This window comes from Aythya ferina (assembly GCF_964211825.1).
Source record: "Aythya ferina genome assembly, chromosome: 1".
NCBI lineage: Eukaryota > Metazoa > Chordata > Aves > Anseriformes > Anatidae > Aythya > Aythya ferina.
Window position 1 is genome coordinate 153,979,240 of NC_140296.1, and position 22,932 is coordinate 154,002,171.

Sequence of the window (22,932 nt, forward strand, 5' to 3'; positions counted from 1 at the left end):
AACACATTACAGAACGCACCTAATTAATATTTCAGGTGGTCTGTCCTTGGTAGTTTTATTTCCAGTAGAAAAAAAGGAGATATTGTTCTGGCTTACGGTTTTCTATCACCACTCAGAGGCTGGCTACATCCAAGTGCTATAGGTTTCTTGTAAACCATATAAGCATCAAAGTGTTGATAATCTGAAGAATGTTGCTTGTAAGGTAATTAATAAGAAAGATTACTCCTTGAGAGTGGATATAACGTACAGCTCGAAAAACCTGATTTGGGGAGAATGGGCTTCCCAAATTGTGCAGAGGCAATTGCAAGTTCACTGGCAGTGCACCACAGGTAGGGAGGTCATTGCACAGCCACGTGGTAGGCTTACATAGGTCTAAGACCTGTTCATTAGGTCTGAACAGTTCCCAAAGGGGGAAAAATGTATTTCCATGTTTCTGTAACTGCTTTCAGTCAGAATTTTCAGTCACAAGGAGCCTGGTCATCTTAAAAGTAGGAAATACAAGATAAAACTCTGGGAATATTTTTTGAACTCTAAGAGCAACTATGTGTTATCCACGAAGCAGTGTTCTACAGGCACATTTGTACAGCATGTGCCATACTACCAGGCACTCAGCAGCAGCGCCTCATTTCAGGGCTGTCAGGGGGTCACATGTGTTTACAACCTCCATAAGCTGTTCATACTTTTTTTTTCTTTCCCTCCCTCCCTTTTTCCTTTCCTTCCTCTCTCCCTCCCTCCCCACCAAATGTATTTTTGATTTTCCAGCTTTGTAGGCAAGCTGTAGGGAAATTTTCATTATTTGTCCACTTAGTCCTGTAGGTGTTTCAGGATTCTGGAGAGGATGAACTTATTATAAATGAGTCTCTGATGCCAACTTGCTACATCAGTGCTGTGTTACTACAGCCCTGCTGGGAAGGAGAACAAGCTGAGCTGTGGTGCAGTGTGGGGCAGGTGGTTCACACAGCGCTGCTCAGTGCCAATGGCTCCTGCAAGCCATGGGAAACTGTCAGAGTTTACTTTACCAGTAATGTGACACACCATTATGATCTCATTGTATCAATTCCACGGTACTCAGGTAACAGATGCCTAAATTAACTATGAGTACAAAATGTATCTTCTTTGAATTAGAGTTCCTCTTAACCATATAACATCTTTTACAATGTGATTGCAGGAAGAATTTCCTGAGAGACTTACAGTGGATAGACCTAATAAAGCACTAAAATAATTCCATAATAATGGAATTATAATTAATAATTCCATAATAATTCCATAAGACAAGACATGTCTCTGAAGCTGGTGTATATTCCTGTCTGAATTTAAGAAGAGATTGGACTGTGAACTTAGGCACATGGTCTGAACTTTTGGGTAGACCTGTGCGGTGTCAAGAGTTGGACTTGATGATCCTTAAGGGTCCCTTCCAACTCAGGATATTCTATGATTCTATGATTCTATGATATCTTAGCTGACTTGTGCATTACAATATTCTGAAACACTACCACTGAAACTTAGGAAGGGTTTCTAAATATATGCCAAGATGTGCCAAACAAAAGATCCACTACAAATGATGGAGGTCTTCTGGAATATGGAACAGACTTTTTTTTTTTTTTTTTTTGTGGTACTAATAACATGTCTTATTTTTTCATAGGCAGTTTTTCTCAAAGTATGAGTGTATTTCAAAATAAATATTGAGGAGTATTGTGGCTATATATCATGCAAGTCATTAAGCCAAACATAATTTCAGTTTCTCTGTCTCTCCTTTTTCTGTTTTCAGTTTCTCTCTGATGATATTTGTAGTAAATTCTTCTCCATTTGTGTCATAGTATATTACGTCATATAGTAAATATGTCATGTAATAGTATATTATGTCATGTAGTAAATTCCTCTCCATTCATGCCGTTACATTCTGCTACCTCAGGCTTAGACAGTCCATGTACAGACGTATGAATGTAATAGCTTAAGGAACAGTTGTGGAGTCTTGAGTGCAGTATTCAAGGAGACAAAGCTTAGCAGTGGTCTTCATTTATTAATTTATTATTTGTGGAGAGGGTTTAGGAGCTGGCATTAGATTTAGGACACGGTATTTGATGTAATGATGATGATTTGCAACCATGACTTAGTTTCCTCAGGGAAAGAAAAAAAAATGTAAAGCAGGAAAATCTGCAAATTGCAACTGCTTTCTGGAAAAGAATTTCACCAGGCAAAAACGCATCTGGACGTGGAAAAAACAGGCAACACCTGCGCCAAGCGCTCAGGATCCCGGACTGGCTGAGGTTTGGAGGGAAAGGGCAACACCTCCGGGGTTCGTCTCCCCTCCACAGCAGGGCTGTGGAGCCTGCCCTCGCCTGTGCCCTTCCCTCACCTAGCGGCCACCGCACGCCCACGGGGCCCCGGACCCGGCCACCAGGGCGGAGGGCGGCGGTGCCAGACCCCGACCCCGACCCCGAGATGGCGGCGTGGCCGGACCCCCGAGATGGCGGCCGGCCCACCCCGGCCCGGCCCGGCCCCAGGGGGCGCAGCCCGGGCCGCCCGCCCCCGCTCGGCGGGGCTCCAAGCTCCGTGCTCCGCGCCGCTTGCCGAGGGCAGCCGGCGGCCGGGGCCGGTCTCGGTGGAGCCGCCGCCATCCGAGGGGGTTCCCGAGGGCTGTCGGAGCCCCGCGGGGGCCGCGCACCATGGGGCTGGTGGGCAGGCTGGCGGCGGGCACCAGATGGGGCTGGTGGCTGCGGCCGCCCCGCTCGGGGAGCCGGGTGCCGGGCCGCGCCGCCTGCTGCCGGGCGCCGGGCGACTACGAGGCGGTGTTTAGGGCCTCGGTGGCCGAGCCCGAGAAGGTTTGGGGAGCGGCCGCCGCGCTGATCCGCTGGGACAAGACCTGGGACCGGGCACTGCAGAGCCGCGGCCCCGGGAGCGCCGCCTGGTGAGTGCCGGCCGGGGGCAGCGGGGGTCGGGTGGGTGCTTGGGGCAGCGAGCCCGCTGCCCTGCTGTAGGGGTGGAACAGCCCCGGGGAGCTTAATGGGAATGCTTAATGATGGAAATCGGGATGGGTGAGGGACTTGGCGTGTGTCTGGGTGCCCGGTGTGTGAGCCTGATGCTCCCCGTGCGCCCGCTTTGGGTTGCTGTCAGTGCTGGGAATCTGGCATCAGGGGGATGGGAGATGTGCCTGTGGGAACGCAGAGATGGTGGCTTGGAGTTCTTTAACCTTAGAAATTGGCTGAGTAGGTCATCGCTTCGAGGGCACGGTAAGGTAATGTTTAGCAAAAGCGCTAGCAGCCTGGTATGTGCATCCACGTGGTGAGCGGTGACTGCTCAGACAGAACGGACATCCTTCTTACAAAATTCAGGAAAAGATTTTCGGTGCTTCTTCGAAGGCAATTTGCCTGTTAAAGTTTTGTCATGACCGCCGTCACCTCTTTTTTTCAGCAAATTGACGTCATTCTCTTTGAACTTTTCTCAAAGATAAGTTAATCCAGGATAAAAACGGCAAGGCAGGACAGTGGGCGTCTTTGGTGCATTGATGTTCTTTGTCTTTTTAATATTTTTCTGTGACTTTAATTTTAAAATACTAAGCATTCTCAAAATATAATTAAAAAACAAAACAAAACTCATCACTCAGACCTGTCAGAGACAGAACCAGCAGTGTGGAAACTTTCTTATTGGTGTCTGTGATTGCTGTGTGGCGGCTCTGACAGTGACAATTTTTTTTATCTCTTAAGCTGAATGTTAAGCAGCACCCAGCCAGCATAAATCCCTTTAAGTCATCGTGGCTGTACAACAGTCAGGAGGCTTCAAGTGGATTGATAAGGAGACCTGTGATCCACTGACCTTGGGTTGTTAGGTCATGGCACTGGTTAGAAGTAGGATTGCCTGCACGATTAAGGACCACTGAGGCTCCTTGGCATTCCTGAACAAAGTAACGGAAAAGTAAGGATAGTTACTTTGTAAAAGTTAAGGGATAAGAATCTGATACACACTAGCAAGCATGGTTTTTCTATCAGATCCTGTCAAACAAATGTAATTTGATTTGATGAGTGCGATAAGCTTGCTGGCTGCAATTGATGTGGTTTTGTCTTTTTAAAGCATTTTGGCTTCGTAGATGAAGTTATTTGGGCTTATGACAGGAATAGGTGGATGAAGTTTCATATGCTGAGGTCAGATTTATCTTCCAGTGGTCTTCCCTGACCTTCTGTCCCCCTGGCATCTTTACCCCTCTGTGGATGCAGATTGCCACAGACTGTATTTATCTTATGAGTGTGTGCAAGTAGGAGGGAAGGTGTAAGAAAGATGGAGCCAGGCTCTTTCCAGTGGTACCCTGTGCCAGGACAAGAGGCAGTGGGCACCTTCTGAGAGATCTTCAGAAGCCTCCTGGACATGGTCATGGACAACCTGCTCAAGAAAGTTTCCTCTAGGGAAACTTTCCAACCTCAACCATTCTGCGATTTGGTGCGATTATACATGGATGCAAGTCTCTGAAGACTCAACATCAGACCCTAATTATTGTTTGATTGTCAGGGGTCTGTTGCTCTGTCGTGGATAATAAAGCTTCAAGTAATTCAAATTTGTTTAATGCTCTTTATTGCCTTAATGTGCAATGTACTGTTTTTTTTTTTTTTTTTTTTTTTTTTTTAATTTAAGTTCATGTTAAGAGATACCAGGCTGTGTAGTGTTTGGAGATACTGGTGATAATGGTGGTAAGAGATATTGGTGCAGTGTTTTGCTGCCTCTGAAGTCCCAGATGATTACCACTATTCCGTGTGCCTAGCAGAACAACAGACAGATAAACCTTTTGAGGAAAAGACTAAATTTAAGAAAGAAGGAAGGTATAGGAGGCGATTTCAGAACATGTTCTGAACAAACAGGAAGCAGTTTATGAAAACTTTAAAATAGTGTTAAGAAATTCATGTCTGTGCATCTTGAGTTGGAAAATGTGTTGGAGACATATTGTTAGGTCAATTAATAAGCATTCTTTATTTTCAGTGTCATTGTGTTGGTTGCCAAACCTGAGACTGGCAGAAACAGACACTTTATGTATGTTTTCTGGTCCCGTTTACTTCACCTGAAAAAGGTTGTTAACATATCTGAAACTTCAGTTTATAGGACAAATCTAATTTCTGCCTTTCTAAGTACTAGAAAAGCATAAAAAATGTGCAGCATGCCCTAGTGCACTTTCTTTAGTCTCTTCTATTGGAAATACCAGTATTATGTCAGTGGGATGCAAAATGCTGTCCAAAAGGTATGCAATCAGTGCCACTGTCGTCTGGCTCTTTTGCTGAAGCAGTAATCTCAGGCACCATTGGCTATTCTGACCTGCATCAGTGGCTGGTACAGGGGAAAAAATAATGAGAATAGCAAACAAGAATGAGTAGTCAAGGAAAGGGTGAAGGAACTGAAATTGGTGGAGACGAGTAAAAGGAGACATGTTTTGAAATACATCAATTTTGGCTACAAAGCTCGAGGAGAAACTCAAGTCTGCTTTGAAGTGGTCAGAAAATACGGATCTTAAATTGTGACAGGAGAGATGTTAATTTTAGACCTTAGAAATAAAAATATCTTTTTAATATTAGTGGTAGTGAAACACTTGAAGATATAATCATATGGGGATCTTGTGGAATCCTGATTAGGAGGGTTAATCAATTTTTTTGTTAGGAATGATAGAAACGTTTTCTTTCCTAACTAATGCAGGTAGAGGGCAATTTTGCAAGCTGTGTTCTTCATGACTCTAAGACATAAACATTATGTGAAATCACTTTTGAGCTTCAGGAATGTTACCCTGTTTGCTATTCAAGTATTACTGACACTTTAAAGAAATGTGGCTGGATCAGTTAACATACCTTTATCTTAAAATATCTAATACTGTAGTGGTTTTGTTTAACGCTACATTCAACTTCTGTTCTGACTTCATCTAAACAATTAAAAAAAAAATCCCGTTGATTCCTGGAAATTCAGGCTGGAGAAGTGCTTGTGCATGGAATTACAGGAATTAGCGATACACTTTTTTTTTTTTTTTTTTTTTACATTTAAAGTACAAAATAATTGTACTGTGTTTTTTTCTTTTGCATACATGCTGGGTTTATTCAGAACATTTACCATCCTTCATTTTTCTTCGTAATTATCTTTGCCTCAGAGCCCCACTGAGTGAAACTAAAAATTGTCTCTGAACACAGCTATTTGATTTTGAAGATAGCAGATATTGTTGGAAATTACAACATAATTTTAGAATATTTGAATTTAGGCTTAATTATGTACTGCCTTCATCATGATTATACTTATTTTGTTACTAGCAAGTCGGCTGTTGACAAATCTGAAAAAAAATCTGAATGCAGTAAAAACCATTTTGGTGCCACAGACAGTAGATGTTAAGCTGTATGTAAGCAGAGTCCTGCTATGGAAGACCTAACTACCTGACTTGTCACAAGTAGGAGAATGTGAGCAGTGCTTCCTTGCCCCTTCTACTTCCCCTTGAAGATTCAGTTGTTTTAAAGAACGGTTAAAGAAAAGCCAGTGCCTGTACTTGAGATCCCTGGTTGTGCAACAAGAGCAGCTCTGCCAGACCTGCAGGAGATGGGAGGCGCTGGCCCCAGACCAGGGAGTCAGGAATTCCTGCTGACAGCTGGAGGCGGCTTCAAAAGGGGCTCAGGGGGTCAGTAACCACACAGAAATTGTTACAGGGATGGGTGATTGGATGAAAGTTACACGTCCTGTGGATTACCAAAGGCTACTGCTGTCAGGGATGTACAGGAAAAAAGACTTGCCAAAAAGGTAGATATTGGCAGAACATTAGCTTGAAAAGTTGCTGTGAAGCAAGCTGTTTTGGTATTATAACCACATTTAAATTCTGCTGTGATTTTGGCAGGAGGAACCCTGCTATTTTTCTTCCATAGTAGCATCAGTGGATAGAAGACGAGCTCTTCCAAGAGACTGGTGGTAAACTGAATCCAGTTTCTTTTATGTATTGGAGTTATTACCGTTCACTCTTTTTGTTTCTCTTTTTTCTCCTCCTCTGCTCCATTTGTTTACTGTTATTCCTTTCCCAGCCTTAGGAAATGAGCCTAAAGAAAAGATCTTCAGGCTGGAATTTGGTCCATAAGCATTATTGAAATAAATGTCTGGTTAGCAACAGATTAGCATTTTACAGCCCTGCTTATGGCAAGATTCACTTGCAACTCTTACAAACATCCTGCAGATCCATCCCATATCTTTCTGCAGTTTAGTGGAATATTTTATTTTCAGTTCTAGATCTCTTTTTTAAATTAATGTCCTTATTCCAGGGCTGGGGCCTGTTTTAATGCTGCTGTTGCTTTCCAGCTAAAGCTTATTCAAGCAAATTGATGTTCTTCAGAGATGCTCATCTCTTTGGCAAAAAGATGAACATGCAAAAAGTTGTAGCAGCACTGGGCAGTTCTTCAAAGCCAGGTGTTTTTTAATTTGTCAGCCAAAATGGGGTATTCCAGTACATTTGTGAGTGACAAGTAGAGAAGCAAGAGACTTGCATTTGTGTCCACAGTAGGTGCCTCGCTGCTTTCTGCGCTCCCTCCCTCCCTCTGACCTGGGCACCAGAGCTCTCAGTGTAGAGCGCTGGGTTTTGCTTCAGCCTGCAGTCACGTTTTTTTTTGGGGGGGGCTTGTTCGCAAGCACTAGTTAAAAAATGTCTTTGATAATGTTGATCTTGCTGTATAACTTAATGGGAATCCAAGCTCTGCCACTCACTCATGCTTCCACCATTCTTAAATAGCAATGTGTGGTAACCCAGATACTGTGCTCTGCTGTTCCGTTGTTCACGTCGTCCTACAGAGATATGATATAAAAATCAGTGAATGACCTAAGCCTACACAGCTTGTATGACAATAATACAGAGTTTATCTGTATTACTTGAAGCAACTGACAAGCCTTTATTGTTCATATAGTTCTTTTATGGGAAGAGGTTTATAGCACAGAATGTTTTTTTTTTTTGCTTTCTTGTTCTCTCACCTTCTCCTTATTAATGGCATTGTAAAGGAGACACAGGAAAGTTTGCTACATCCTAACATCCTAATTGGTTTTGCTTTAATAATTGCAATTCTTTGACAATAGGGACTATTCAGTGGCCTGTGTTCATAGGCTGCCCAGGGAAGTGGTGGAGTCACCATCCCTGGAAGTCTTCAAAAGACGCTTAGATGTAGAGCTTAGGGATATGGTTTAGTGGAGGGCTGTTAGCGTTAGGTTGGAGGTTGGACTCGATGACCTTGAGGTCTCTTCCAACCTAGAAAATTCTGTGATTCTGTGATATGGATATATGAATAATACATCAAATATCCTAATTTAGAGCAATCCTATCAAACAAATTTATAGGGTTTTATGACCGTTGGTGTCAGTTTCATTTAGATACAGATGCATGTATGCTTAACTGTTACTGCCAAGATGTGAAGAAGAACATTTGGAGTCCTGAACCCACTCTTCTTAAAAGATAAGTTTACATGCCAGTACAAAGTGTAATAAGATATTTTCGTAATGTCAAAATTATTTTACGTGAATGTATGTCTTGTTCCCTGAAATTGTAGCTATAAAAATCAGAATGATTGATGCAAAGTAAGTTAAATCAAGACCCAGTTTAGCATATTCTTTGGCATATTCTTTGTTAAGTCAATTAAGGTATAAGTACTTTACTTCTTTTACTTATCTTGGTTTATGTAGCTTTTTAAGTAAATTGTGGGGTTATAGAATAAAAAATGACTCCCTGAATGGACTGTAAACTTTTATGGACGATGCTTAAATTGCACGCTCTCATTCCTTAAAAGAAAAAACCATAACAATCAACCCTGTTGTAGTCATTTGACATTAGTCATTGGCTGTAATGTATTTTCAACATCTTTTTTAGGTTTGTAGGTGGAGAGCTGAACATTTGTTACAATGCTGTAGATCGTCATGTTGAGAATGGACGAGGAGACCACGTTGCCATTATTTATGACAGTCCTGTAACAAATACCAAAGAGAAAATAACATATAAGGAACTTCTTGAACAGGTACGTTTGAGAATAACCTTGTTACTGGAAATAGATTGGAAATACTGCACAGCAGGTAGATATTAGGGAGGCAGAAGTGGTCTGCCTTGCTAGTTTCTAGTTTATTCCTTTTGCTGTGCTTGGTATTGATCTATAAGCTTCACTGCTTTTATCTGATAACAGAGCATCTAAGAAGTTTTGATCTTCCTTTAATTATCTTTTTTTTTTTTTTTTTTTTTTTTTTTTTTTTTTTTTTCTGCAGTTGGTTATTTTTTGTCCTGGTCAGTTAAATTCTGAACTTTTCTTTCTTGATATCTCTCTCTCCAACCCCCCCCGCCCCGTCTCCTAACAGTTCTTATTTCCTATATGAAAGGTAAAGCAAAATATTAGTCTAGCCACTTGGCACTGAGTTGCTACAAAGAACAACAGTGTTGTTGCAGTAATAATGAAGGTGCACACCTTGGCTATTGCTGCAGATAATGGAGTGTAAAAACAAATGCCCAATGAACAGGAAGCAGGTTCAGGCAGAGCTGCGTCACATGCATGGTGGAGGCTATAGTGAGGGTGCTGGTGGCCTGCACTAGCACTCCGTTTGGGAAGCCGGTGGATTTCAACTGTCAGCTGGGGTGGCCAATGTAGCTTGCCCCTTTCTGGGGTGGCGAATGCCCAGTTCAACATCAGCCCCGAGTGCCAGGCTCTCTGTGTGCCGCCATCAGCAGGTCTCATGCTACTCCTCCGTGCCGATAATTTGGCAGCCTCATTACCTGACGCTGTCATTTACCAAAGGTCACCTGCTGATGCCACCCTCAACCAGGCCCAACCCATGCCGGTTGCTATAATTGGTACTTAAATTGAATTTCCTGTTCAAATGCTGTATTTTAACTTTGTTTGTTCTGCCTTTCTGTTCTAGTTATATATAGCAGTTGCACTTAACACTGAACGCAAAGAAATTTTGGAGTCAGACTCCTCTTCTTGCTTAATGAATTTCAGACTGCAAGATGTATTAACGTGGTTGGAACACACTCATTGTGCTGCAGATACATGTAATGCAAACCTATATTTAAAATGTTAAATGAAGTTCACAATACACTAGTTTGGTGTGTGAGGTTTGTATTCCACTGTTGGAAGAAAAGAATAATCATGCAGACACAAAGACTGATACATCTCTGCTGTACCATACATTGTGAGAAAAATATAGAAAATATTTACTCCTCACCATTTTTTTTGTTGATTTACCAAGTCCAAAACTGAACTTTGAAGTTACCATGCAGTATGCTGGAGCTAAAACCACTATTTCAGTGTTTTAAGAAATCAGGCAGCTTTAAAAGGGCACAGCTTCTCATCTAATTTTGTTTTTCATGTCTATATGTTTATATCTTTATATGTCTATGTCTATATGTCTTTATGTTTATCTATAAATAAATTGTAATTATATGCAATTTTATGCCATGTACCATATATAAATGTATATGTATAAATGAAAAAGTATATATATGTAAATACCTATTCATTTATTTTAATGAATACATCATTTTGATGTAAATGATCTCCTGTGGGCTTCCTCTGCAGAAATTTCCTCTAAACAGCACTTGAAAAGTAGCCTTAGTTCACTTTTTAGTGTGGATGTTGGTGTCTCCTAAGTTTGTGTATCTGTGTTTTCTGTAAGCACATTAAACATGTAATCTTGGTGGTACCTGAGTCCTATCTTAATATTGTGTTTGAATTCTGTACAGTTTGTTATTCTCCTTAATCAAAAGGGCATATGATCATGAAAGGCAGGGTTTGGGATGAATAACTTCCCATTTGCATCTTTCTAGTCCACTCTTGTGGAATACATTTAACTTGATTCATCGGGTAACTGTTGAACACCAGGTAACAAACATACCCACAGAGATGTTGGCTGAAAATTGCAGACACATGGGTGGGTGTGTTTTGTGTCACAGATCTCGTAAAGACCAGAAAAATTTTGGGAAAAGGCCTACTAAACTACTATGAAGCATGCCTTATGGCGTTTGGCTCACATCCTGCTGCCATTACGTGTTGCTGTCTTCTTGGTCTGCTCAATGTAAGCCAAAAGTACTATATGCTGGAGTTTTGAAATAGACTTTCACTGATTTGCATGCTTCATTACCGACTGGTATGAGTGTAGACCAGACGTATGAACAAAGTTGACAAATAGGCTTAGTAATGCCCCAGAGGCGAAAGAAACCTTTTGTTTCCTTTCTGGAGTTCCTTTCCCAGTTTAAAATAGCCTTCAATGGGAATCCAAGTGCAGACTGTAGTTTGAACTATACCCATCCGATGAATGTTTATAGCCTGCCAGGCCAATAAGCTGTTATTTCACTGAGAATGTCTTCTCAGAGATGCTGCCTGTTCAAAATGTCTCTACAAGAGATCAGGGTTTGAGGCAATGCATTTCTTTGTGGCTTTTGGTAGTAAAAGAGGATTTGATACGTGGATTAACTAAAAGTTATGCGGAATAACTGTGGGTTGCAGGATGGGAAGATGCAGAATTATGTAGCAGGTTGGATCATTTGTCCAAGGATCAAACACATGGTAAGGATGAAAAAAATGACCTAGGTGCTTGGTTGAGGATAATACAACTCCTTAGGGAGAGTGGGATAGCTTGTCCTCGGAAAGCCTGTTGCTTTCAGATTACCTCTATCCTTTTTACTCATTGCACTGCTGTTCAGATCTAAGAGCTACAACAATGCTGCAATTTTAAGGTTAAGCACTGCTAAACTGTAAATAATTGAGAGAAATGTTGGAAGCTTGTGGATGTTTAGTGTCCAACCTGTGAGGAACAATTTTTTTTATTATTTTTTTTTTTTTTCAGAATTGGAGTAGAAGGATTGCAGGAAAACTTCAGCAGTTTATTGATACAAATAATGACAAGATCTGTCTGTGCTGATACTCTGTGCAACTATATTTGGAAAGTCTTGTGACTCTTAAAGTGAATTTTTAACATAGTGCATATGATTACATTGTATTAATTATATGGTGTTTCAGATGGAATGCTGCAAATGTGGAGAGTAGGGCACTGACAAAACTGATGACATGACAGTCTTCCAGAATGTACCTATTGGATTTATTTTACTGATGCCTCTTACAGGCTTTTAAATGTGGATTACATAATTGAACTGCTTACAGTGAAATGGGGATGTAGCTGTAAGCTTTGTGAATACCTTGAAATAGTCTCTAATTCCAGTAGTGAGATGCCAGGAAAAGATAAGGGAGACATGAATTCTTTTAGAAATGTTACTGAATCTCTGTAGTGTTAGGGAAAAATACATATACCCAGGGAAAAAAAAAAACAAAACAAAAAAACAAAAGAGAGAGAGAGAAAACAATGGCTTCTGTTCATTTAAAAACACTGTTTTCTATTTGGAAAGTACTACCGTTTTCAGGTTAAGAGGAAGGTTGTTAGGTGGGTGAAAATACCTCTGTGTTTACATTACTGGGTTATTTTCGTAGGCTGCCTCCCTTGCTAAAAAAAAAATAAAAAAAAAAATCTCAAGAATTTGAATGACATATTATTTGCAGTTGTTGACACTTGACAGATATTGTACATGAAAACAATATGATTTCTCTTGGTTATTATTTCAGAAATGATGCACAGTTAATGTGCTGGATTCAGTGCTTTAATAAATAATTTCTAAGTGCAAAAACCTGACAGGATTACTAAAATCCAGACCTCCTTCCCCCCCAGCTGAGTCTCTGACAGCACTGAGTGTTACAAAAATATGAATGAGAGAGAAGGGCTTCAGGGTTATCAGCACTGGATTGTGATGTAATTTCTTTGTTAGGACTTTTTTTTTTTTAATTTCCATAATTACCCACCCTAACGACATCTCCTTCTGAAATAGCTGTATTAGGTATTGTCAGGTTGTATCTATGTGTCTGTCTGTCTGTCTTGCACTGCATTTATCTCCTGTATATATATGACTGAAGAATCACCCAGGTTGTTTTGCTTCTAGTAGTCTTTCTCATTCTACGTACTTTACTCCATCTTCTTTCTTTGCCTTCTGCCTTGTAAAATGGACAATTGCTTCTTAGCCAGAAATAATGACTTTCATTTCAAGATACTCGTTCTTAGAAGTGCTATAAAATCAAAACTAGAATACAGACAGAAAATCCTACAGAGACTGACAATCAAACTATTTATTCTCTTTGTGTAGTAAAGCAAAATTACCTTGCTAGAACTATGTATTAGACTTTTTGTTCAATGCTGTTTTTCATTATCCTCTTTAAATTTCAAAATTCATTCTTCAATAGATGTCCTAGAAAGATTTAACTATGATGTACAAGAGTAGCTCTTCAAAAATATCAATATTAGTATTCTGGAAAGGATGAGACTAATCAAGAACTTACAAAGAGTGTTGCCTTGGGTTTTTCACGTTCCACAGAAAAGACTTCCAAGTCACCTTAGAAATCTGAAGTGGCAGGAACTTGATCTACCTTGACATAAGTGTTATACTACTCCCTTGACTTAGGTGTTACACTGCAGCATGTCAACACCAGTGATACTTGCAGTAACATAGAATTTGGTGCAGTATTGGCAGAGCGAAGCAAAGCCGTGCTGAATTAATTGCTGAGGCTCCCGACATTTCCACTATATGTGGTTTGCAGGTTTTACTTTGCAATAGGTTTAGTTTGATCCTTTGAAACAAATGCCCCATAATTCACTTCATAGCTGTCAGAACATAGCTGTTCCACAAATCTCTGCTTCCTTGACTTGTGGATGCCTTTAGGAAATGCCATGCTTTTCTTTGATCTGTCTCACTGCTGCTTGATTACTCTCCCCACACTGAATGGACGTTGTTCAAATAAGCATGTAAGGGAAATAGGTGCTGTAGGAGTTTTGCAGAATGCTATTGTCTATCACAAGTAGTTGAAATTTCTTCCGTGGCAAATGCGTGTCTGGATCTCATCTCTTCTGCAGAGTGGATGCTGTGGCATTGCTTCTGATCAAATGTGAAATCCATGCCATGCTGGTGACCCTTAGGGAATCCCCATCTCATTCCAGGCCCTTCTAGCAGGCGCACGCTCCACAGCTGGTCTCCCAGACCAGGAAGGAAGATGGGCCTGTATCTGTGCCCAGTACCCTGTATCTGTATCACAGTACCCAGCTTTCCCTCAATTCACAGAGGATTTGTGTCAAAGACTTGACACTGGTGAGACCCACACTGTTCAGCACAGTCAGGTTTGGAATTTAATTTTTGAGCATTTGGAGTGGAATTTCTGCTTTAGTATTTTCTAAACAGAATTCTTGTGGCATGGACCAAAACTGAACTGTATTTTAAACCACTGGGGACAGCTGGCTGATTTATTTCAGAGCTGCACTACTTCTCCAAACCTGAACTGCTAATACAGGTATAGTGTTTGTTTGGTGGCAGGGTAGAAACAAAACTGTGCTCACTAAGGCTTGCATTTGACATAAGTGTAATTTAAGTCCAGATCTTCAAATCTGAAAACCTACTTGGGCCTCCTGTTATATCACTTTGTCTCAAGTCATTTTATTACTGTAGTGTCAAGTATATTAAGGCAATAGAGCAGTCTTAAACTTTGAAGAAGAGCAGAGAAATAGCATGCTCGTAGGAAAATAGCAACTGTAAAATCTTGAGTGAAAGTATGCTGTCTTAATATAAACCATAAATGACAACACACTAACAAACTGGAAGGTTTCATGGCTTTTACCACTTAAATGAAATGTCACTACTCACACTATGTTTTCCTTCCTTTTAGGAAGAAGGATTGCTTGAATGTTTCAGGGTTTCCACATCAATCTTAAGGGCAATGTAAACCTGCTTTATGATGTTCCACAATCTTCCAAAAAGTTGCAGATGGAGACAGTGTTTTATTCTGTAGGGAAAATGCTCACTGGCTGTCAGAAGGGTGAAGGAAAAGAAAAAAGGAAAATTGTAGCTACCCACATATTGTATTGGGTTAATGCCTCTGGTGACATTGAACTCTGCAGAGTGGGAAGGTTAAGTACAAACAAGTAACTAGTGACCTTGTCTGGAAGATGTGGTTTCTGCCTGCAACATGCTACGTATATTCTGCTTTAAATAAAATTTATGCATGGTAGATTTCAAGAAAACTTACTTCAGTATATGCAGTTCTCTTTACTGTCTCCCTCATACAGCCAAGTACCAAAGTTATGTAGCTCATATACAGACACTGGGAGTCTTCTATTACAAAATTACTAATTATGATCTTTAAATGATGCCTTTTTCATCCACAGGCAAACATTGCCTTTTTTCAGCATCAGTAATAATTATAAAAATAAAAATGAATGTGTTGTCCATTGTGTTTATTATTTATTGCTTACTATTCTTACTATTACTTATATAGGATATAGATTTACTCATTAAATATTATTTTTTTTTTTCTGGCCTTTTGGTCTATGTGCTGCTTGAGAGTCTCACAAGCAGCAAATATGAAAATTAGGTTTTTAAATTCTTTGAGATCAGTTGATATTTTCTCTCTGTTAAAATGAGTTTTCAGATTTTATTATTTTCACAGTGGGAAGTACACAAAAGGAATTTACCTTTGTAAGCAGAGTTGTTGTCCATACCTACAGTTACGTTCACTGATCTTACCTAGAAATGACTAAATGCTGGTGGTATGGCTATAAATTGTAGTTGTATAGATGTCCAAGCCATGTTGATTTGTGTTTGTACTTGATAGCACATTGATAGGTAATAATAGGTCTAGAATTAAAAGATATTTTCTTCTCGTAATCAGTAACATTTAATGTGAGAGGTCTGTTATGAATGAGTTGCATACATTAGTTTATGTATGTTTGGAGCTTGGTATGCTGATGACTTTGCCTTATAAACATATTCTTTGTCTTGTGACTGAAAATAACAGCAGGGATTTATGCAGTGTTTATGAAAGGGGGAAGCTGTTCTTACCTTCTAATGCAAGCCATGCCTGGGGCTCCTGTGTTTCCATTTTCTTAAATCCTCAGGTGGAGGTGTAGTACATGATTTGATTGTGGATGAGCTGTGTAGTTAATGCAAACACAGCTCAGGTCTGTCTGGAGCTCTTGGGTGTTACTGCCTCATGTTGCAGAAAGTCTGGATGTGTGGTCCCACTGAAGAGAGAAGCAGTGAAGTAATGTCATGCCACTCTGCAGTGCATGCATGGGCTATGTTCCCGGACTGGATGCTATTGCCCCACGTTTTCTTGAGTGTGATAGCAGAAAGCACCTAAATGCCTGCAAATTAATGAAAGTAACATTGCCATTAGGATTTGAAATATTAAACTGGGATAAAGTAATTCTTTAAATAGAGAAAATGCAAATTTGATAAATAATATGAGAGCAAAACATTTCATAGCTGATCTACACCGCTAAGTGCATCCTTGAAAAAGAAGGTCCTTTCCTCCATTCCTATTTACACAAGAGTGGCATAAGCTTTCCCATTGCTTTGCATTATTTGCTATATCACTGCAAGCATCTCTTTTGGCTTCGGAGGCTTGGAAGCGGTTAGTTTCCATTCTACAGGCAACATCCCCCTGCTGCTCTCAGGAGTTTGTCTCCCCTTTCCTTTCTTCTCAGTCTGATAGGAACCGAAAGGAAGAGTCTTTCACAAGACTCAACTTTACTTGAAACCTAACCTATATGATAAAGTGAATAAATAAAGAATAACAGAGTGTAGGTAAGGTGTGACATACTCATATATGAGTAGATTCACATAGCATTGATAGTGAAAGAAATCAGAATCTCAAAATTTCTATTACCGTGGTGTTTTCTAGTGAATGGTGACCTGTCAAAGAAAAGTGTTTTATTAGTGTGGATAAGAAGAATTCCCCTGCAAAGCATAGCAACTCCTTTGCTCTGAACTTAGATTTATATGTGTATTTAGCCATCCCAAGAACTTCTCAGAGAACTGAACATTTTAGTCTTGTCATTAGTGTAGGACCATTCAAGCAAAACACGAGCTCTTGTTACTTCTGGTTGGACTGTAACCATGTTTGTGGAAATCTCCAGCTTGTGACATCCTGGGATGTTTCTAGTTCTGTCCTGTTTTGTAATAGCTTTTTAGTCTACCCTGTGTCTTCCTAGTCTGCAGTTTTTCCTGTTAACCTATTGGCCAGTGTTACTTACGCAATTAAGTTGTACCTCTTCTACTTACACTCACAGAATCAGAGAGTGCCTGAGGTTGGAAGGGACCTCTGGAGGTCATCTTGTCCAACTTCCCTGCTTAAGCAGGCTTCCCAGAGCAGGTTACCTCTCTAAACTGTGATGTTTATTAAAAAAATTAAATGAGGTTGACAGGTTTAGATATTATCTGAGTGTCGCACAACTGTCAGCCTCTTGAACTCCAGAAACCTCTGACAGGTAAGTTAATTTGTTTACTCTTGGGGAATTGGTAATTTGATTTTCCTTCAGAAGATGCCATATTCCATGCTGCTACAAGTGCACAGCACTTGTCACAGGCTTCCCAGTTCACTTGCTAAAAGAACTTACTAGGCACCATCCTGGTGTACTAATGAAATAGTACATTATCACAAAAGTAATATTGACTATACACTCTTGAGGTAGTGAATATTTACCTCACAGTGATATGGATGCCTGACATTGCTTCTGAGCTTCCAGATTTGTTTGCCAGTTCTTTTTTCCCATACACAGTCTATCTTCAGGCTTTTACATACAAGAAATTTGAAAACGAGAGGAGAAATGTTTTCTTAAATCTAATTGTGTTTCTTTGAATTTGTATCTGCATTTGGCTCAGGGTATAAGATTTCTTAAGTTCTGAGAAGTTTACAGCACTGCACTGGAGAAAATTGGAGAGCTTAGTTCACATTGATTTGTGTTTCAAATGTAGGTAGAACAGAAGTTGTGTTATGAAATGCCCTGCTTATGTATATTAAAAAAAAAAAAAAAAAAAAGTAAATTTGAGAAATGTAAGTGAGCTGGATAAAAGAATGCATGGTTAGAGCGGCATTTCAAATTTGCAAAACTTTGCTATTGATTTTTGCTATAATATTATAATAATACGCATCAATCCACATTCATTTTATATAAAAAGGTGTATTACAGTGTTTCAAAAAATATAAATTCTCCAAAATTTATTGAACCTTGATTGCATTGTTCATCAACTTTCTTTATCTTACTGGCTTGTTTTCATAACGTCCTGCGTCTACTGATTATGTGAAGGTTATTCTTCATGGGGCAACATAAGATTTGGATAAATTTTTAATATGTTGTAAATGTTTTGTCAGTACAGGTGTCCAAGCTAGCTGATGTCATGGTCAGGCATGGTGTGAAGAAAGGAGATCGTGTTGTCATCTACATGCCCATGATTCCACAGACAGTATACTGTATGTTGGCTTGTGCAAGAATAGGAGCCATCCATAGCCTGATTTTTGGTGGATTTGCCTCTAAAGAGCTTGCTGTTCGCATTGATCACGCAAAGGTAATACATATTTAGAACAACAAATGCCATTGCCTTAGTTATTTAAACCAATGTCAAAAACATTTTTTTTCCCCTGAAAGGATAACAACATTTCCTTTTGTGTGGCACATGGTCTCAGTTTGCTTGTAACACCTAAATTGAAATGTGAACTTATTACTTGTGTGCTAAGGGTTGTATTTGTGTATCAGCCATTTAAGTACAGTTTTTTATTTCTTTAAAAAAATCATGATTATTTAACATACTGTTGTCTGTTTAGACTGACTGACAAAAAAAGAAGAAAGTCTCTACTAAGCATCACCTTAAAATTTTGGTGTCTCACCCAGCATTTTTCAACAGTCAACAGTCTACGTTATGCCAAGCCTCAGTAACTTCATTGGTTTACCTGATGTTTGTATATGTTAAGTAATAAGTTTTTCAGCTATATTTACTTCATCTAATTTGTACAAGAATCAGCGCAACCAGTGAGCTAACTGCCTTAAATTAATGGCTCTGTAGAGAACACAGGTAATAGAGGTGAATGCTTTAAAGGCTTCCGAGTTAAAGTTAAACATGTTTATGAAACATTATGTAAGTCTTTTTAAGTGAAAATGCATATAATACTTCAATAACCAGCTCAGTAGCTTTTATTGTTATATTAAGAGCTTGTGTATGTATATGTATACAGTGTTTATACTGGAAGATTCTGTTCTTGTTTTCTATCAATGAACAAAACTCTCTGACATCTTTATCAGTTGCTTGGATCATTCAGACCCTCTGCAGTAGCCATAATCACTGAATCATGTTGGCTAGACTTAGAAGCCTTAGCTTAGAAGAAATGTTATACAGGGTAAAGTCTGCAGGATTTGTGGAACTTTTACTGAGATTTTTGTGTGCAGAAGTGCTCTTCAGATCCCTAAAGTTTGAATTTTATGAATATCTGTAAATTGAGAGCACTTCTTTTAAAAAGTTGAATGCATTTCCCCTTTCCTGCCACCCCCGTTTGGTGTTCTAACAAAGCAGAAGTTAATAGAATAGCTGAAGTGCTTTGCTGGATTTATGAAAAATAGCTGGAAAGAGACTAAAGGCAGGTTGAGTTTTTCCATGTCTTTTTTCCTATTCCCTGACTTTTGAAAAAGCTGTAAAAATTAATTTTTACTCATAGAAGTTTTTGATTAGGGAAAAGTAATAGATTAGATTTTGATAAGAAAAAATAAACGTGAAAGTTGAAAATGAAAGTTGTTTCAATATGAATCATCTAGCATGTTTACTTTTAGAGTATTTTGCAATTGTTAACTACTTAGTCCCAGTAGACCTTCTCAGAGGGACAAAAAGAGACAGCACTGTAATCATAGTCTTTGCGTCATGCATTAAAAGGAAAACAGAGAAAGTTTAAATTATTTACTCAAGGTCACGTAGCACATCTTTTTAATGGCTAGCTATAGAATTACTACCTGCAAGCTATGGATTAAATCTTAATTTATGTTGCCTTTTTTTCTTTTAAAAGGCAGAGCTAAAGATTTAGTTTTATTTTTTGATCCATCTGATATATAATGAAAGTATAAGAAAAGAGGAGAGGCACACTACATTTCAAGCCTTTCCCCTCTTATGCAGTATTGTAAAACTTCCTTGATAAGTGAATTGCACGCTACTAGATTATCTTCAAGATATAAGTAGCTGTGATAGAAAGTGTTTTCCTGAACTCAGATATTAATTGAAGCAGTCTCAGCCCCCTCCTCCTTCCCCCCCCCCCCCCCCCCCAGGTACCAAGTATTTGTATTAGGCTTTTGTATGAATTAGGTACTGCAGTACAGGGCCCAATTTTGGAAAAATTAACTAGAAAGAGTTAAAGACATGGAATAGAAAGCTGGCTTCGAAGTGCTTTTTCAGAAGAAAGGTTGAACTTCAAGTTTTGCCAGAAGACCTAAATAACAGATACTTTCTAGTGACTATGAAAAACTACATATACTTTAACAACTTGCCTTAATTTAACTTGAATTTTAATAGGTTTAATTTTTACTCTTGCCAGGTATTGGCAGTGTTATAGACTTTCTATGGTGAATTGTGATGAAGTGATACAGTGTATGAGAAGAGGCATTTCTTCAAATCTTTTATTTCATCTGAATTTGAGAATATGTAGTTTTCAATATCAAAACAGTAGATACTTTTGAAGAACGTTAATTATATTTTGAGAAATTAATATGACATTTGTTTAAGCACTTTATCTTAATAAACTGGGAAAGCAGAGAAGGATGTTTTAAGAATAGTGCTTCTGTGTTTATTAAATAAGGCAGTTGCTATGCCTTTGACAAACAAATTTTTTTTTATTGGAATCACAGTAATTATATAGCAATTCTTTTTAGACTTTAAGTCCAAACCTTGCAAAATAAATATGAGTAATGTTTTTTTTTTTTTTTAGACATGATTTTTGAAAGCTCTTCAGGCTAAAGCAGAATTACGATTTGCACAACAGTTCTTTGAAATGCAAAATATAAGAGACACCTAAGTTATTCAAAACTATCTTTTATGATCTTCCGTTGAGGTCAGAAATACTGTATTCCTCACTTATTTACTATTGACACAGTCAGGTATTTTAATAAGGCATCCTTGAAAAAATAAGTTAATATTTTGCAATAATTTATTCTGAGCAAGACATATTTCCTATGCACAGATGTGACTATAAATGGTTACACCTACTTCTCGTCATAATGCGGCACATATGGGACCATGGAGTGACTAGAAGCAGCCAGCATGGGTTTATGAAGGGCAGGTCCTGCCTTCCTTGACTACCTTGGTCTCCTTCTAAGATAAGATGATCTACTTAGTAGATGAGGGCAAGGCGGGAAGGGCTATAGATGTTGTTTACCTTGATTTTAGTGAGGCATTTGATGCCATTTTTCATAGTATTCTCCCTGAGAAATGCAGCTTAGGTGTACAGTTTGCTGGGTGAAGATTTGTCTGGAGAGTCACAGTGAATGGAGTTCTGTCCAGATGGTGGCTGGTCACCAGTAGCGTTCCCAGGGCTCAGTATTGGGGCCAGTTTTGTTTAACATTTTTATCAATGTGGATGAGGGAATTGAGTGCAACTTTTGTAAATTGTAGGTGACACCAAGTTAGGCAGGAGTGTTGATCTGCTTGGGTGTAGGAAGGCTTGGCAGAGGGATCTGGATAGGCTGAACTGGTGGGCTGAGTCCAGTCACAAGATACTCAACAAGGCCAAGTGCTGGGTCCCGCACTTGGGTCATAACAACCCCAAGCAGTGGTATAGGCTGGGGGCAGAGTGGCTGGGAAGTTGCCTGGCAGAAAAGGACCTGGGAGTGCTAGTTGACAGCCGGCTGAATGTGAGCCATCATTTGGCCCAGGTGGCCATGAAGGTCAATGGCATCCTGGCCTGCATCAGAAATAGTGTGGCCAGCAGGACTGGGGAAGAGATTTTTTCCTTCGCATTTGGCACTGGTGGCACCGTGCCTTAAGTACTGTGTTCAGTTCTGGGCCTCTCACTACAAGAAGGACATTGAGGTTCTGGAGTGCGTGTAGAGAAAAGCAATGATGCTGGTGAAGGGACTAGAAAACAAGGCTTATGAGGAGCAGCTGAGGGAACTGGGGTTGTTGAGTTTGGAGAAGAGGAGGCTGAGGGGAGACCTCATTGCTACAACTGCCTGAAAGAAGGTTGCAGTGAGGAGGGTGTCGATCTCTTTTCATAGATGACAAGTGGTAGGATGCAAGGAAAGGGCCTCAAGTGGAGTTAGGGGAGATTTAGATCGGATATTAGGAAGAATTTTTTCATGGAGAGGGTGGTTATGTGTTGCAATGGGCTGCCCAGGGAAATGGTAGAGTCCCAGTCCCTGAAGGTATTTAAGAGACATGTGGATGTGGCATTAAGGGACATGGTTTAGTGATGGGATTCAGTAGGTCAGGTTGATGGTTGGTTGGACTTGGTGGTCTTGAAAGTCTTTTCCAGCCTAGATGATTCCGTGATTAAGACTGCAGACTCAGCTGCTAAAACTTAATTGCCTTATAATATTTGTAGTCCTGTCTTGACTTGAAGCACTTTTTTTTTTTTTTTTTTTTTTTTTTTTTTTTTTTTGTAATATGTTTTTAGAAATGTATTATAGATTGGAAGGCAGTACCTTGCTCTTTATTTTTTTTACTTGTATGGTATGATTCTGGTCTCTGTGTACAGCATTGTATAATACCTGACGGAAATAAATGTGCATGGCTCATGTAACTACATAGTCAGAGCAGTACCAATGCAATGAAAGTGCAAGAAATCTGAGGACAGGCATGTGATCAGGTGTGTGGCTGGGGCAAGAAATGGAAAGAGCTTTGTGTGTTGGTTGAGTGCTTGAGTGCAGGATCTCTCCATAAATGTCTTCATGATGGTACTGACATTTTATACCTAAAGCTTGCCTGTGTTCAGTTTGAGCTTTTTGCAGCTTTCTGAGTTGGCCCACTAAAAGCATTAGTTGCTTCTTCTAAACCTTGCCTTGCATGCTGCTAAACACTATGGAAGAATTTGTAGAAGGAGCCTTTACAGTAGAATAAAATTGTTGGTCTAGTACTAA

The 22,932-nt window shown here is 39.6% G+C and overlaps 1 protein-coding gene across 1 annotated transcript in view; it reads left to right on the forward strand.

The window, feature by feature from the left end:
- The first annotated feature begins 2,551 nt into the window (after positions 1-2,551).
- The window catches only part of ACSS3 (acyl-CoA synthetase short chain family member 3), a 66,041-nt gene continuing 45,660 nt past the window's right edge, over positions 2,552-22,932 (forward strand). The window contains exons 1-3 of the mRNA XM_084507253.1: positions 2,552-2,908; positions 8,843-8,987; positions 18,203-18,391. Coding sequence (XP_084363379.1) covers positions 2,667-2,908; positions 8,843-8,987; positions 18,203-18,391 — 576 coding nt within the window. The 5' untranslated portion in view covers positions 2,552-2,666. The remainder of the gene's footprint in view (positions 2,909-8,842; positions 8,988-18,202; positions 18,392-22,932) is intronic.